This window comes from Pezoporus occidentalis, unplaced genomic scaffold (assembly GCF_034315485.1).
Source record: "Pezoporus occidentalis ecotype Australia unplaced genomic scaffold, CSIRO_AGI_Poc_V1 ctg28, whole genome shotgun sequence".
Lineage (NCBI taxonomy): Eukaryota > Metazoa > Chordata > Aves > Psittaciformes > Psittacidae > Pezoporus > Pezoporus occidentalis.
In genome coordinates this window covers 517,858-535,190 of record NW_026914718.1, presented here as the reverse complement: position 1 = coordinate 535,190, position 17,333 = coordinate 517,858, and the positions used below count along the sequence as shown (strand labels likewise).

Genomic DNA, 17,333 nt, shown 5'->3' with positions numbered 1-17,333 from the left:
TGTTTAGTAAGAAAAAAGACCTGCCCTTTCAGCAGGCAGCATCTTTACAGGCTTCAGGAACAGAAAGGTCAAGATAAAAGAGCTTGAGTAATGCAACTTCAGCTTTCACAGTTGGAGAGAAGATGTCCACAGTAAGAAGCAGAACTGGGTTCTGACACAAAAGCTTCCCTCGGCTTACTGGAAGTTGCCTCCTTCTGTTCTGTCTGGAAGGAATTTAACTAGCTCCTATTCCTCAGCATCCAGATACTGTCTGTGCTTGAAAGCAGAATCTAGAGTAGGTATCAATATGCAGGCAGACTTGAAGTTGGCCCCATCTCTCAATTTCCCCTTATTCCTTAGCAGTCTGACCCAAAGCTCTCCAATGTTCACAGAAATCCTTACAACAGAAAGGATCAAAGATAAATATTTAACACTCAACAAGTGCAACTGTGGGAGCAGGGGTAAAGATATCCAGGACAGCTTTCTGGGACTGATCCATGAATAACAAGTGTACTATCTTTAGCAAAGCTTTACGTGCAGCTACCAAGAACCACTTAAAGGTGATTGCACTAAGGGCTGCTACTGTTATTGGCACAGCTAAAATTCTGCTCTTGGTCACTTAAAATTTAGTATCTCATGGTTTGGAGGAACTTATTCAACCACATTGTACTGTCAGAAATGCCTGTGGTTTATAGTGCTAAAAGGACACTTGCAGAGTGGTATTCTTCATTCTGTACAGATTATCAAAGGTAACAGTTAGCTCTTCAAAATGAGACATTGAAATGCAGAGTTGTGGAACTCAGGAAAGCCAGTCTTTCATTCTGTCTTTTCTGAAGTCAAGAAAAACCCAGCAGCACATATATGAAGTGGTTGTGCAAGTAGTAACAAGACTTTGGAAACGCATACAAGAGGGGAAAAACTTACTATCTTTTGATGGTTCACTAAAGAGAACCACTATGTATTGAAGACGCTTGCTGCAGCAAACATTCCAGGCAGAGCCCTCAGTTCTTCAGTACCCACTGTATGTATTCAATGGCAGAAACCAACGTTTCATTAACCAGCGTGCCAGACTCTCAACTAAATGGACAGTTCCAGGATAATCCCAACAGCAATGTATGCTCAATTTGCTGGAAGAGCCCTCCTTTAAAAACCAGTACACATTACAGAGCCAGTCCTTCCTGACCAAAGCACCTCCACAACCAAAACATTTTGCACCAGCTGTAAGCAGAAAGTCACGCTTCTCCTGTGGTATATTTATGTGGAAGGTAACACCGGTTTGGACATTAGTGTTTAAATTAACAGTACTGACAACCATAGTTGACTATAGTTGACGTGACTAAGAAACAGGCACATGCTAAAAGCTAAATGCAAGCCCACTCAGGAATACAAATATGCTGGGCAAATAAAGACTTGCTGGATAAAGCAGTGTTACATGGCCCCAAGATAACAACCCTTGGGCAATACATAGAGAATTGGGAAGAAGAAGAGTGAATGCTGTTACCTTTCTCCAGGCTTCTACAGTCTGAATCTTCCTGTGCTCGAGAGAGGGGTATTTTACACAGTCTTGTCAAAATATAACTGCGAAAGATATTTGACTGTGTCACAAACTACCGTAAGATGTCTATTAAAACACTCACAATTTGCTGAGCCTCTTTGGTTCTAAAAGTGTAATAATAGCCTTTGACAAAGAGCTACTGAATAACATCCTTGAGATAACAACACTGCCTATTACTGAGGCAAGACAGGCATTAACAATGATAGGCTCTGCAATAGTTTTGAAAGTAGCTGACATACACAACCTGGGCTACAAATCAACCTGTGCACTGTTAAAAGACATTGATGCTGGGGAGGTGGGGGGGCAAGTTGCCCAGAAGGGGAAGTACAGGCAGTCAGAGGCAGAAGGCCAATGGAAAAAACCAGGGGCCTAGGGTAAATGCCGAGGAAACCCTGTTTCTAATCTGCTCTTGTTTTCAGACATAAGACTTTAAATATTTATCTTGGGTATTACCATTCCTCTCTGGCACGCAGCATTCTGGACTGGGGGGGAAGGACTGTTCTGGTTTTATTTGAGAAAAGTTTAAACTCAGCAGAACTGATAAATGGTGCCTAGCAAAGTCAATGTCCCAGTGCACTACGTGAAACGCACATGATTCCTCACACATCAATATGCTTGTATGGGGGGTTAAAAGACTGGTTTGCAATAGAACTTATCAGGCCAAGTTCTGGAGCTCAGCTTAGCACTTAAGTAAACACTCAAGACTTTCAAAAAGGTGTTCAGTCTATCTTAAGAGATGCTCTTTAAAAATGGGCCAAAAGAGGTCACTTTAAATTGGAAAGTCCTTTGAAAGTATGGCCCCTGACTGCACTTAACTGTCAGCTCCCCATCCAAAATACTCAAACGCTTTTTTGGGGATTAACAAAAAACCCCAAAGACACCAGTGTAAAACAATAACAACAACCACCCCACCACACAACACACTAAAACCCTCAAAACATGAAAAATAAGAGATTTCAAACCAGAGCAATCTTAGCTAATCAGGCACAATCTTGAAAACACTTCAGAAACATGCATTTAGTCTCTAACATATTGAGCTGAATCCCAATATTTAAGACAGAATACTGTTACAATCAATGTTCTATTAAAGGAGGAGAGAATCACTTATTGCTGCACAAGTAGAAATGAAACCTTGTAATCCCATGTTTGCATTCAATATTACTGACATACAAAAGAAACTCTTTAATATTAATTTATCTCCAAATCATTGTGCACGTGAGCCTCATGATTAAGACAACTAAGCGGGTTTAAATTACATGTGTATATACATATAAGAGAACTTACAAAACTTCAAGAAATAGAAGGCACAGATTTTCTCAGAGAAAATCAATTAAAGGCATTTCAGATACTATTTCAAGGTGGCAGCATTTTATAGGGTGTTCTTTCTCTATTTTCTAGAGATGTTTCTATTTTCACTGTCGAACAGTAAGAAGGGAAATCGCAGGACACCTTTTCATCCCTACCTTCTAACAAATCTCTCTTTGTCTCAAAAGAGAGACATCCAGCTGGTGACTAAAAGCTGGAATTACCATTTACTCACTACCAATTTATCCTTCAGCTCCACTCACCAGAAATGGCATCAAACCTGCTGTTTTCTTTGGTAGGCATCTGCATTCCTGTTAAGGTACCACAGCCAAGCAGTTTTGCCTCAGACCTTGAGTTTTGCAATACTGAAGGGGCCCTCTGGGAAAACAAGTGTTTAACTACATGAGAGGGCACCTCCCTACTGAATAGCTATTTACTTTGGATTGAAGAGGAGAAAAAAATTCAATAAAAGTCAAACATCCCATCTAATCACATGACATGGGTGCATACCAGAATGTTGGTTATTGCCTACCTGGAGACGCTCACATCCTTTTTGTTTGTGAAAAGAAAAAGAGAAGGAGCAAACCAGTTCATAAATATTTGGCAATTTTGGACTGCTTGGTGGTGATTACAGTTACAAAAGGCTAGAAAATCTGTAAAGCAACACTCTGGAGATACAGGAATTTGGATTCCCTCAGCCCTACCTTATTTGGCTTGAATGAAAACCATCCTTTTGTTTCCAAAGTGGTTTCTTTTCTAATTATCACTGTTAAGCAAGTAAACCACTTTGCTAGGAAACAAACAGCAAGGTTCTGTGGAGAAAGATACTTAACTTCCTGCCTTGTAAAGACTTGCTGAAAGTCCTTCTCTTGTCATTTTAAACAATTTCTAACATGTGCGCATGTTCTTTTCTTTCCACGTGTTGTAGAGCTGGCAGACAAGAGTGCAGAGGGATTTAGTGGTTGTTAAAGTGAAATGTCTTTAAATGGAACACAGAACAAGAACCAGGTGCATTTCTGTTGCCAATCCACTGAATTCAGTCAAACTAAAGCAAATACCTTCATGGTAGGTTCATTCTCTCTCTAGAATAATCTTAGCATCCTATCAGGATACGCAGAATAAACCTGAGATAAAGCAGCCATAGACAGTGCAAAAGGAACAGCAGCATTCATCTTTTCTTCCAGTTATTCACCTTTTCTATCAAAACAAGTTTCTGCTCTGCAGCAATACGTTTAATGTTTATTTTAATACCTCTGACTTCATTTGCAGAACACCTCAGAGCTCAGGATTGCACCAGGGATCCCTTGGTGGGTTCCACACAAACTGATGTTTCCTATGCAACAGAAGGCTTGCATTTTCAGTAGGAGGGAAGCGGTCAACAACAGTATCTCTCACTCAATATGCCAAGTAATAATCCTGAAAATTACCAAGGATCCACAAAAGACAAGTCAAACCTTTTCCATTTACCTCCTTTTGGGAGGCGGGAAAGCTTTTTTCCCCAAACCTATGTGTCATTTGGTATGAGGTAAAGTATTTGGTAAAGCATTTCAGGGAGTGGGAAGGGATTACTTGTTTCTTTCAGCTTTCTGTTCCCATAGAAAATACTTCATCCTCATTTATCACTACTCCCCCTCTCCCGCCCCAAATGCCAGAATTACAAGCAGTAATTACTTTTACTAGGGTTTGGTCATAATAGCTACTAAGCCAAACATTAGTTTAGTCCACCACTGCACTTCAAACTACTCCTAAAATATGACCATGAACAGTGCCAATACCCAAATCAGTAGAAATATAAAGGAGATACGTATGACCTGAGCAATCAAAAGGGAAAGAGTGCAGTACAGTTGACGGCATGTGAGCTCCAATATCAGTTACAAAGCAAAAAACATGATTATTGAGCAGATTTGATAAATTTAAATGTATTGACATAACAGAAGATACTACTTATTTGTGCCCACAGGTGGTGTATCTTTGTGGTCAACTTGCTATTTTGCAGGAAATGAGTAACCTTTTGTAAATCCATACACATCTATTGGCTAGTAATTGATGCCTTGATGACAAAGAGCACTCAGTAAGATCAAAAGTCATTTTTCTTCCCTCTTGCCCACAAAACACACACAACACTTGATGAGTGCTATGACCTTAAAACCACAAGAAAACCAATGACAACTACCTCAGACTTCTACCTGGTAGTAGGAAGCCCTCCTGAGTCCTGTGGTTCCAAATCCTACCTTTAATGCATACTTTTAAATCAGCATAACAGTGCTTATGTACTGCTTGAGGAGAAGGAAATTTGATACAAACTTAGACACTTAAAATCTTCAGTCTATTATGGAGGACCATTCGTGCAATATCCAGGAGATACCTCCTAAGGGATCTGAAGAGAAACCATATTTCTGAGATTTCTTCCAATCATTTATTACTTTCCAATTATCAAGATTCCTATACTGTTAGGAATGAGGTATAAAGCACTAGATCCAGAGAGCAAACTGCCCCAAAACCTGCATATGTTCAACACAACCTTATTATCATCAAAGGGTTCAAGATCATTTAAAAGGCAATTGCATCTGTCTGCAATACTGTATCATGCCAACAAACTAAGATAGTTTGGGTACATTTTTCTTTTATCGTGTCCTTTCATCTTTTGTTCTTTTGGTAACAAGGCCAAATAGGTGTTGGATTTCAAAAGAGAAATTGCTTTCTTGTTCTCTTCTAATTTTCCATCTGAAATCAGCATCTCCTCTTAGTGGTCTCTCACCTGTGGCAAAAACTAGGGTTCAATACATCTTTTTAATGCAAAAGCACAATATTGAACCACTGTACAAAGCATGAGAAGTCTGTCCTGACGCTTATAAATCCTACATAAAAGAAGACCTAAGCAAACTATGCTTACCTCAAACAGCAGAATAATCTTATCTTTATGCTGAGTACAGATCTCATCCTTTAAATCTAGCTGTCCCCTGGGTATGTTTCTTTAGCCCCTTCTGGTATTTAGTGGAGACTATCCAGAGACAAATGCTCTGTCTGCAATTTGGTTTTGAGCATCATATGGTAACACCCTGCTTCCTAAATGCTTGCTTGAGAAAAGAGGATCTGGACACACCTCCTGTTCTTATGGTATATTGTCTAGCTTCAACTGTAGTGATTTCTCTGCATTCACAATACCTATGCTAACACATCATATTTATATTGTCTCTCAGGTGAATAAAAATATACCATGCACACAAATTCCATATAAAAGCCTGTAAAGTTCCACATATAAAACTTACGAACATCAGAAAAATAATCTAACTGTACTTATGAATGGTCTGCAATCAAGTCTTCTACAGGGCCTAAGTAGCATGCAATTCTGTATCTTTCAGCAGCCGCTGCCTATACATTCAGTTCTGCTTTCCATTTCCTGTATTGCAGTGCAATGCACAAGGATGGGAAGGTCAAATATATCTATTCAATCAATCTGAGCCATTAAAAAAAGTCACTGCATCAATGCATTGCTTGCTGAGGGCTAACAAAGGAGGGGAAAAAGGAGGGGGGGGGGGGGGGGGGGGGGGAATAATATGGAAACATCCTGGGTAGAAATTAAGACTTCTTCAGCCAAAATTCAGTCTATGTTAACTCCTCCTAAAAGGCACTTCACAGCCTTTCTTATCCAACTATAAAACCTCTCGGGACACCCTATGGAGTGCTCTACCTGCCTCATGTAAGAGTGACAAATAACTGTTCTCTTGTCACCCCCTATTTTCCCCTAGTATTCTGCAGATATGGAAATACTGCTGTACAAGAGTCATGCAGTGGTAAAAAAAGTCAAGCTCACATTATGTCTCAGCCCCTAAACCCCTCACTGATGTAAGTCATTAGCTGGTGAAATGCTAAACTCAGATTATAAAAATCAATGGAAACTGAGCCTAGAGAGAGCTAATCAAGGATCCTAACTCTGCCTTTCTCTTATTTCATAACAGGAGAGCTGTAAAAACAAGAACTTTGGCATCCATTCAATACCTTCTCTCATGTTTTTACTTGCAAGCATGTCAGGCTTGCTGTGCACTGAGGTGTGCAGCCACAGGTGTGATATTCTGAGGCCTTACAGGAAAACTGTGTCCATCAAAAGCACAACATTCACTCAAGGAAACATTCGGAAAGCATCCACACTGGAGTCAGAATCTGAAGGCAGCTACTGGAGGCTTTCATCTGCTGCATGTATTAGCAGATTACAGAAGAGAAATCTAGGAATTAGAAGGGCAGTTTGGAAATGGGCACATTTATGAGGGGAAATATGCAAACACTCATGTCCTTTGCTATTTGTTTATCTATAACTTTAGAGCCTAGCTCAGCTCCTGCAACACTCTAGATAACATAGTAAGTACTGAAGGCTACAAACTCACCACATCGTTTTGTTGTTCTTAAAATTTTCTATAAGGATTCCAATTAGATGCTTTAGAACAACCACAAAATATAATTTAAGCAAACTTACAACTAGTAAAATAACTTGTATCAACTAGCTGTGGCTCAGAGTCCAACTTGGTGCAATAACATGAAACTCGCAACTACTGCAGCTTTCTTTCCATTAAAGCTACTGAAGCTAAATAGGGAAGGGTACACAGTGACTTAACATGTCAGGGAACTGGCACTAGGTACAAGCAAATGAGGTCTCCTTCCTCTGTTTCAAATGCACAGTTGTGAGTGGTTTTGCCTTGGCCTCATATGACTGATGTACTCACCTTCCCCATCAGGGCTCATATTTTCATAGGAATCCCAGCGTATCAGTGGGTCTGAGGTATTGTAATCAACTATGACTCCATGGTCATTCTGAAGGTGTTTAAATCCTAAAAAAGAAACATCTGTTTGAGACAAAAAATTGTCGTGGCCATATTTGTAGTTACATACATGCATATGGATATGTGGCCTTCCAATTGAAGTTTGATCCCCAGACTGCCATACTATAGTCTGAAATGTAAGATAAGCAGCAACAGGGGAAGAAAGGTTGTATAAATCACCTAAGAAAGGCTTAATTTATGTTTTATTACAGAAGGTACAAGCAGACAATATTATCTTGAGCTTCTTGATTATGATGTAGCTTATGATAGCTTGAATCAGACCCTAAGACAACACAGATGATCCACCAGACCTATCAGGCAGGCACAACAAAACAAATAGCTTTCCAGAAGGAAACCACAAGTATCCATAAAGAAATGGTACTAAAGGAATGATAAAATAACACTGTTACATACAGATCATCATTTTGATACCAGAGCAACTTATCACTACAGATGGAGAGCTGAAAAACACCATTCTGTCCCTCCCAGTTTCCCCAAGGTGCCAACTATGCTGTTTCACCCATTCTCCAGCCTCTTGGCAGAACCTGAGACCAGGTAGTTTGCTTTCCATGTGTTTGGCTGGCTGAAACAGACTCTGCCAAACATACCTGGAATCCGCAGCAGTAACCCACATTTTTGTGCCCTTAACAAGGCATAAGATAATATTCAGCTTTTGAAAGGATGCCATGAGGAATTTAGGTGTGGTCCAGTAATTCAAAAGCAAAGCACAGGCATGAAGCACTCATGACTTTGGACTTGGCTTTGACACTGATAGAAATCAAATTGCTTTCTGCCTTTGCTCCTCTATCTAGATTAGAGGACAAAGAAATCCTCAGTTATCAACCTTCAGGCTGTGTCTGGAGAAGCAAGTCCTATTGTAAGTTGTTCTGAAGCAGCAGAGTGTTATGCACATGCTGTGATTTTCAAAACAAGGATAATTAAAATTAGAAGGACAAGAATGCTATGGTTCTATACTTTCATATGCAGGCAGAAAAAAGCCCTCTCTAGAGAGTTTCTCTGATTACATTTGTCGCGTATCTACAAGGCAGATTTATGAAGTTTGTTATCTAAATATTTAGGTGTCTTATCTTGTTGGCATATGCATTCTTTCTTAAAAACCGTATCACAGTCATTTTTTTCTAGAACACTGTGTCCAGTTTCAAGTTATATAATACAAGAAAGACATGACTAAAGGGAAGCAAGCTCAGGGGAGGACAACCAGGATGGCTAGGACTGAAAGACTTGGAAAGGTCAGGACTGAAGAAAGGCTGAGGGACCAGGTTTTCTTCAGTCTGAAGATTAAATGGTCTTTGGGAGGGACCTGACAGCAACCTCACAAAGGCATGGAGGAGACAGAACCAGTTGGGAGCTACGTAGAAGAACAAGGAACAGGCATAAATTGAATCTACAGAAGCTTAGAGTGAATATAAGGGAAAAATAAATCCACTGTGAGGACAGTCAGACATCAGAACAGTCTGCCCACTAAGGTTGGGAAGTCCCCATCCTTGAAGGTTTTCAGGATTTGACTGGGCAAAGCCCTAGGCAACCTGGTCCAGTCTCACAGATGAGCCTGCTTTCCAGTAACTAGGAGCCTGCTAAAACCCCACACCTCTGACTTGCTATCCAAGGAAGGGAGACCTGACAAAAATTTGAGCCTTTTTCAGACATGTCAGCTGCCCTCTCTTCAAGCATTTACAACCCACACATGTTTACAGCAAGCTGGACAAATTTACTCATAAAACTGTTTTTCTTATGTGGCTTTCTAACAGACTGAGGTCTTCACATTCAGCTGGACAGAATCCAACTTCTTACCGGCTGCTACTACAAGTTTCTAAGTGACCGAACTGGTGGCAGGTGGGGAAGAAGAGGAAAACATGCACTTCACAGGACAGGGGAAAAATGTATGAGACAGACAGTTAAGAATACCTGGTTTTCATTCAGTCTCAGGCAGAATCCATACTTTTCACGACATCATAAAATGAGTAAGAACACATCCATTAACAGAATTAGATTGCAATCTAAAGCATGATCTTAATTCTTATTGCAGATTGTAATTATCTTAGACATACTACAATAGATTTCTGGAGGCATACAGGATACACCCTACATGCCAACTTCAGAGCAGAAGCATTTCCACCAAAACTAGAGCTATATCACTTTATGCTAAACTGAAGACAGCCCAAGTTTCACCACAGCAAACATAATCAGTCATGACAACATCCAAAAAAGGTTACTGGATAGGCCACTGCAGTCACTTTTGCCACTTATGCCAGGCTGAGCTACCTATACTGTGCATGTTTTACACAGATCATAGAATGGTTTGGGATGAAAGCACCTAAAGGTCATCCACTTCCAACCCCCTGTCATGGGCAGGGACACCTTCCACTAGACCACATCACCCAAGGCTCTGTTTAACCTGGCTTTGAACACTGCCAGGGATGGCACATTTACCACTTCTCTGGGCACCCTGTGCCAGTGCCTCAGCACCCTCACAGTAAAGAACTTCTTCCTTACATCTAACTTGAACTTCCCCTGTTTCAGTTTGAACCCATCACCCCTTGTCCTATCACTACAGTCGCTGTTTCTCTTAGTTGTCAGCAACTGTTCTGGTATAGCTTTAAAAGAAAACCTGATCATTCCTATACCAATGTAAATGCAGAGTCTTCATTAAAGTTTTCAAATTTAAACCAGCAATTATCACATACTTTAAGAGTAAAGTGGAATTTCAGATTTTCTGCAAGAGAAGTGGAATAAAAGCATGAAAAGGGATTATTATTTTTTTAATACACATGTCAACATGGTTTATTTTCAAAGTAAATGCATTTTTTCTTCTGTAACCTCACCTTGAAGTTTCTCTGGAGTTCCTGAAAACACTAATTCCACTTTGCCATAATCAGGGAAACGGTCATCTGAAAACAAAGGACAGAATTTCAGCAAGCTATCTCCCAGCAGAGCAGTTCCAAGGCAATCAGAAACCAGGATTCTCTGTAGCTATTTACACACCTACCCTTGTCACCATTCCCTTGTCACTTGAAGTTCAGGGACTTGCTTCCAGAAGAGCCACATTCTTTGCCCCCCACATTCTCCAGAAAACACAACCTAAGCATCAGTTGGAGCTTTATTTGCACCCAAGCGCAGTCAAAAGCGGAAGAGATATTCAGTCCCCAAACCCCTCTCTCGACAGACATGGCTGGCTTTGGTTTTTAAGGAAAACACAGCCAGGAGCAAACTAAAATTGTTCTCTATATTGGCTAAACTGCAATAGTTGACCACAAATTTTGTGTAGCCATATGCTGCAGGAAAATATGTTTGATTTTCATTTACTGGTAATGCAGGGTGAGGGAGTTACAACCCTGCAGATAAACGTAAGAGTGAAGCAATAATTTGGGAAATATAAAGGCTAAACCAAAACATTTTCCGATGCATCTGAAAGCTTTGCCTCCATTTCTGGACAGTCTGAAGCACATGAAAAGATCTCTATATTCAAAGCAAAAAAGGTCACAAACACAGTATCAGACTTTGTGATTGTTTTCATCAGCCAAAAAAGGGATTGGCTTAGCTCATCTTATTTCCTGTCGTGACTAACAGAGTCACCACTTCAAACAAGTATCTGTTGTTTTTACAAATGTGAGAGGAGGTGATAAGGACTATGTATGAAGACAGGCTGAGAAAGTTGGGGCTGTTCAGCCTGGAGAAGAGAAGGCTGCATGGAGATTTCATAGCAGCCTTCCAGTATCTGAAGGGGGCCTACAGGGATGCTGGGGAGGGACTCTTCATTAGGGACTGTAGTGACAGGACAAGGGGTAACGGGTTCAAACTTAAACAGGGGAAGTTTAGATTGGATATAAGGAGGAAATTCTTTCCTGTTAGGGTGGTGAGGCACTGGAATGGGTTGCCCAGGGAGGTTGTGAATGCTCCATCCCTGGCAGTGTTCAAGGCCAGGTTGGACGAGGCCTTGGGTGGTATGGTTTAGTGTGAGGTGTCCCTGCCCATGGCAGGGGGGTTGGAACCTGATGATCTTAAGCTCCTTTCAAACCCTAACTATTCCATGATTCTATGATTCTATGCAGGAGTATTGGAATTATTCTGACAAGTTAACTCACTTGAAGAGCTTTTCTCCTCATTAGGGGTTTACCTGTGTTACATGCTATGAGTTAACTAACACAAAGCAGTCTCCCTTTCCCTAAAAATAAGGATGAGAAAAAAAAAACAAGAATCCTTTTGAAAACAGGTCCTAAAGATGATCATCACATGCACAGGCACACACATGCACCCCCACACACCTATTCATCCAGCCAACCACGGACAGCAAATACCTTTGTTGGCATTGTCCAGATCCTCTTTGCCAAACACCAGCGCATGTCCTTGAATAGCTCCAGTGTGAAACTGAAGGCGAAATACCACATCACGAGTAGCTGACCGGTATTTTTTGTGATAACACTTCAGCTGGAAAGAGAGAGGAACACGTCAGGAAGCAATTTCTTACAAATCTGAACAAATGTGTGTATGCATCAGTTGCTAAGTAAAGCAGCCACAGCGCAATTTACTGCAGACACCTCTGATGTTGTAACAAGCAGGGTGTGTGTTATTCAATCCTTTAAAATTAGACAGGCCCAAGGCAACATAGTTCTGGATGTGTAAAACTAGTAATGACTATTTTCATCACTATCAGTCACCAGTCAGATAATGATTCAGAATCACAATAGTTGTCAGTAGAACCTTGGAATGCTGACTTGTACCCCTGCTTCTTCACAGCACCAAATTAATGTAAAACTGAATGACAGCACACCCATTTAAAATTAACTGAGGAATACGCAGGGTTTAAAATTAAGCCTGATTACATTTACTGCAGGACTCTTAAAAACCTACTCTAGTGATGATGGGACCTTGTTTTACATTCCTGTGGGAAGCTGGTAGTAGTTTTGACAGCTTGGCTAGAACACCACAGAACCCTGTACAAATAACATCTAGTATGAATTTCAGCAGCCAAAGGTGAGCACAATACACCTACTTTCTAACATCACCTTCCCTTAGGCTAGACTTATGGATATTTTACCTACTAATTCTCTGAGTCAACTGGAAAACAAAGCCACTCAGATTTAGGTTTTTTTTTAAACCACACACTTCAGGTGGTTAAACCTTTTGGAGCTAGAAGCAGAGCATCCTATAGATTATTCTTTTTTCCCGAAACCACTGATGGTTTCACTTAGACATAGTAAAAACAATATTCAAAATGAAGTCTTTGTTTAGGAAATACCATTATGCTGAATAATGGCTTGCTCAGAATTACCTTCAATAAGAGCATGAGATGAATGAAGCTGACCTCTCTGAAAAGGATGCAAGCAGTACTGAAAAGCTGTGTGCTCATTTTTCATTTTAAACACACATACATTGGAGACTCAGTGAATTCGTCTCGCACTGATTTCTTTTGTAATCTATTCCATTTCCTTAGGCACTGACAGCCCTCCAATGAATAATAAATATTCTTGTATTTGAAGGTGTCCCACACCTCCAGGTTATGCCACTTTACAAGAGTATGTTTAAAACTTCTTTCTCCATTTTTCAGGGAAAGAAAGGAAGGACAAAGTACTCAACTGAATAGGGAGGTGAAGTAGGAAAGGGAAGAGGAGGAAGGATAATAAAAAATGTTATTTCAAAAGAAAAGAAGAAAAAAATAAGACTGTTACCAAGGACCCCTTACACTGAGGTCCAACGTGTCTCAAAGTAGTACATAAACGTAAAAAATAAGCCTATTAGCTACAGACCAGGAATCCAGACAATACTTCCCCCCCATCATTCATTACACATACTCTTCTGCCTTCTTAGTTTAACAAACTGAAAGGCATGGCAACTAACCATCTTTACTTCCTCTGTGCGTAACTGTATATGACAAGCAAGAGTAGAAAGCAGAGAGATTTAAAATGATAGTGCTGCCATTCAACCATAGTTATGCTTTGCACACTGGCAATTACACACACTGTATTACAGTGCATACATGTCTTTCTAAATACTGCATGTGCTCACAGAAACAGAAAGCTATTTAGAATTAGGTGTTTTCTTTACAGCATATAGTATTACAATTGTGCATGTTGCCTGCCAAGTTACAGGACAAGGGTGCTTTTAATGCCGAGTTACAAATACTCCCCAAAGCAATTAGGGTTACAGGTTTTACTGTGATGCTGTGAAATGGAAAGGCTGAGAGCAGTTGTTTCGGTTCCTAAAAACCTTCTAGTTTGAGTCTGATTGGAATTTTGATACCTATAAAACTCAAGGATGATGACTGAATTAACTTAGTAACCTATTTTGTAGTGCATCTGCAACCATTTTCTCTATTTATTTTCTTTTGCAAGAATGCAAAACAGGTCAGAGACTGTAAACTAAATGGCATAGGACAAGATGTTCTTTCTATATAATTAACTTACCATAATATCTCCCTTTAAAAGCTGGGCAGGGTCTACAGCAATGCAGATTCGGCTTTGATTCTCTGGCCCTACACTACTTAACAGGAGAGAAAAGACAAAATATATGATTTAAAAGAAACAAAAAGAAGAGAAAAAGAAGAAAAAAAAGACCATGTAATTGTGCAATTTTGAGAATTAAAACTGGATTCAAAGGAAAATGCTTACAACTTACTAGATTCCAGATGTATAAACTGGTTGCATAGCCTGGTATAACTTCAGAAAAGGCCGGCAAGCTGCAAAGAAGTCAACAGAAAAGACTGGTCTGTAACTATTTTCCTTTACCTACTTTTTCTTTTGTTGTAATATTGTTTACCTATTTTTCCTATAGTTGGAATAATATTGTTTTCAGAGTTATAATATTTCCTATATTACAACTAGGAAGCTTTATGTACATCCAGATTGAGCAACGTGGCACAGAAGTGGCACAATTTTGACTGTCAAAATTGGCTTTGACAGATTCATTTTCTTTTTGTCACTTTTTCCTGATCTTCAGTTTAGTTCTGAATTGAGGAGGAGTGGATTTTAAAGGATTTTGGTAAGGAAAGAAAGAGGGAACAATCTGCTCCTTATTAAAGGTCTGTCTGCCTACTTTCCCACTTCTTCTGTAGGAAAACAAAATGAAGGGAAGAAAGAATGGCAAAAACGAAACAAAAACAAACTCCAAAACAAAACAGGAAGCATTTTCAACACTAAAACAAAGTATTTTATCTACAGTTTTGTTTATACTAAGTCCCTTAGATTTGTTACTTCAACAAACAATAACCTGTATTTATTGAAATAGTTACCTGAGAAACAGAAGCAGACTAACAGATTACACAACAGTGACAACAGAGCATTGCAAATTCATGCTGATGATATTTCAAAAGACAGGTACTATTTAAGTCTTGGATGATAAAATACAGTGTTCTACTTGTTTATTATGCTCTAGCACAACGTCTTTGTTTAGCATTTTCATTTTAAAGCCACTTATAGAAGGCCATTTTAGAAGCACACCTCTTGTAAGCTTTACTCTTTGGATCTTTCTCTTTTCCTAGTTCTTTTAGTGGGAATATCTGGGCTGGTATCAAGGAGCATTAACTTACCTGGAGATTTATACAGGCTTTCTAGAAAGCTCCAAAATGAAACAAGACTTTTTGCCGACACTTAGTAAAGAAAAGTTAGATAATGTACCTCCCCCAGCATCGAAGCTTGGGATGCCATGAAGGATAACATAGTGCAGGAAAAGAGGAGTTGCATTCATTTTCACAGATCCAGACAGAAGGCCGCTTAAGAATTGCACATATCTAAAAATATAAAATTGATCTGAATTAAATAAAAACAGTAATGCAACCACATAATGCATTCTTTACACATTAATATTTCTGGGCCATGAGTGGTGAGCAGCATTATGACATTACATATAACTTCACGAAATACCATAAAAAGACAGTTTACCGCTTTATTACATCCATGGCTGTTACATTGCTATTCTTGGCATCTTTATTTTAATAAGAAAGGAACCAGCAGAGACAGGAAAATCAATCATTTTAGTATACTGTTCTAGTTGCAAACGAAGGTCTCCGCTGGCTTTCACAGCTGTCACATGAGAGCATCACACCATTTAACTGTGAATTGCACTTCAGTAAAACAGGAGGAAGAAGTGCCCTGGTCAGAATTCTTAGTATTAAGGCCAAGGTAGGTAAATAACATCTTCATAATGAGAAGCACCAAGCACATTAAAACTACCACAGCAACATGAAAACCATTGTATTTCTGCTATTTAATGCTTGGTTTGGTCATAAGCTCATGACTAAGTAAATGGAAGTGAACAGCACTGCAGTGTGTGTGAAACAAATTCCTCCTATCTCCTTAAATAACCAAAAGAAAACAGTCTCCAACAGTCTCTTGCCAAAATGAGGTAAGTTGTGAATGCCAGAACTATTCACTTCCCAATCTGCTCACTTTGAGACCTAATTTAACCTTATTCATGCAGACACACTGAAAAGCTAAGACATCCAGATAGACAGAATGAATAATACATGCTTTGACAAACATTCACTAGCATGGACATGGGGCAGATGTATAATCTGCAGGTCATCCAAACACATGGTAATAAAATCTTCACTGCACACAAATCAGTACCGAATCCATACACATCATTTGTGCCACAGAAAAAGGAGTCCTGGAGCAATCAAGAAATATACTGTGACATCTCTTTTTGTTAGCAAACAATGCAGTAAGAACACATGTAGATAATAGCGTGGTATAAAAAGACTTATCTATCTTGGGTTAAGTGTGGGAACTGAAGGAGTTATCAATCTAGGAAGAAATATTAATACAAGACAAAGTGATGGGAGTTCAGGAATCACTGGAGGATCTTGTGGAAATAGCCTTCAAACAGAAGGGAAGAGAGTAAGGGAGAGAGGGGCAAAATGTGGGGATTACATTTCTTATTAGTATAAAACAGAAAGCATTTAAATACCTTCTTTGGGATGGCTGCATTAAAGCTGAAACTTTATCATCAAAGAACTTCTTCATAGCAAATCTGTCTAGAGCCTGATCAGCACTGTCAAAACAGAGACACAAATGCCATGTTATTCCAGTTTGGAGAAATTCAGTAGGTTACAACTTGAAATATGCCAAAATATTTGGGAAGAAAAGTAAGGAAAAAGAAAGAAACACCTAAGTGACCGCTCTGGCACAGGTCAGACAAGAATGATTTTTCCACTGACACCTCTTATTCCACACCTTAAGGCAGTTTCCTTCCTGAGACAAAGCACCTACTCCCTTATTCTATTAACTGGATCGTGTATTTCCAATGTGAATATGTTAAAGTCATAATGCAGTAAACTTCAGCAAAGCCAAGCAGCTCAAGCTGCAAAAGAAGGATACTTGCCTGTGAGTGCACTGGGGAGTTCTCTCTGTGAAAGAGATCTGTTCTCTTTGTGAAAAAGAAGCAGCAATTTTATAGGGATGGAAACTACTGCCTAGCTCTGACTGTAGTACATGAGGTGCAAAGGATGCCAGGCTAGAGGATCATTTAAGCAGTCAAATAATTCATTCAGTCTTTGTTTTGTGTACCGTAAGCCACGAAGGGAGAGAATATTTAAATCAAAATATCCATCTTTTGCATCAGACACCCACAAACTCTTCAAACGCACAATTAAGGAGCAAGATATTCAGAAAACTACATTTTCTTCCATTCTCTGTTTGGAATGGCTCTCATGAGGGGCTTCTGCA

General features: G+C 39.5%; 1 protein-coding gene across 3 annotated transcripts in view; it reads right to left on the bottom strand.

The window, feature by feature from the left end:
* The window catches only part of TNS3 (tensin 3), a 197,475-nt gene that overhangs the window by 63,681 nt on the left and 116,461 nt on the right, over window positions 1-17,333 (bottom strand). For 2 of the 3 annotated variants that reach the window (XM_062625324.1, XM_062625326.1), the window contains exons 12-18: window positions 16,576-16,659; window positions 15,285-15,397; window positions 14,287-14,347; window positions 14,076-14,151; window positions 11,970-12,099; window positions 10,497-10,562; window positions 7,558-7,662 (exon numbers count right to left, since the gene is read on the bottom strand). In XM_062625324.1, coding sequence (XP_062481308.1) covers window positions 7,558-7,662; window positions 10,497-10,562; window positions 11,970-12,099; window positions 14,076-14,151; window positions 14,287-14,347; window positions 15,285-15,397; window positions 16,576-16,659 — 635 coding nt within the window. The remainder of the gene's footprint in view (window positions 1-7,557; window positions 7,663-10,496; window positions 10,563-11,969; window positions 12,100-14,075; window positions 14,152-14,286; window positions 14,348-15,284; window positions 15,398-16,575; window positions 16,660-17,333) is intronic. The other variant, XM_062625325.1, reaches the window with a different exon arrangement.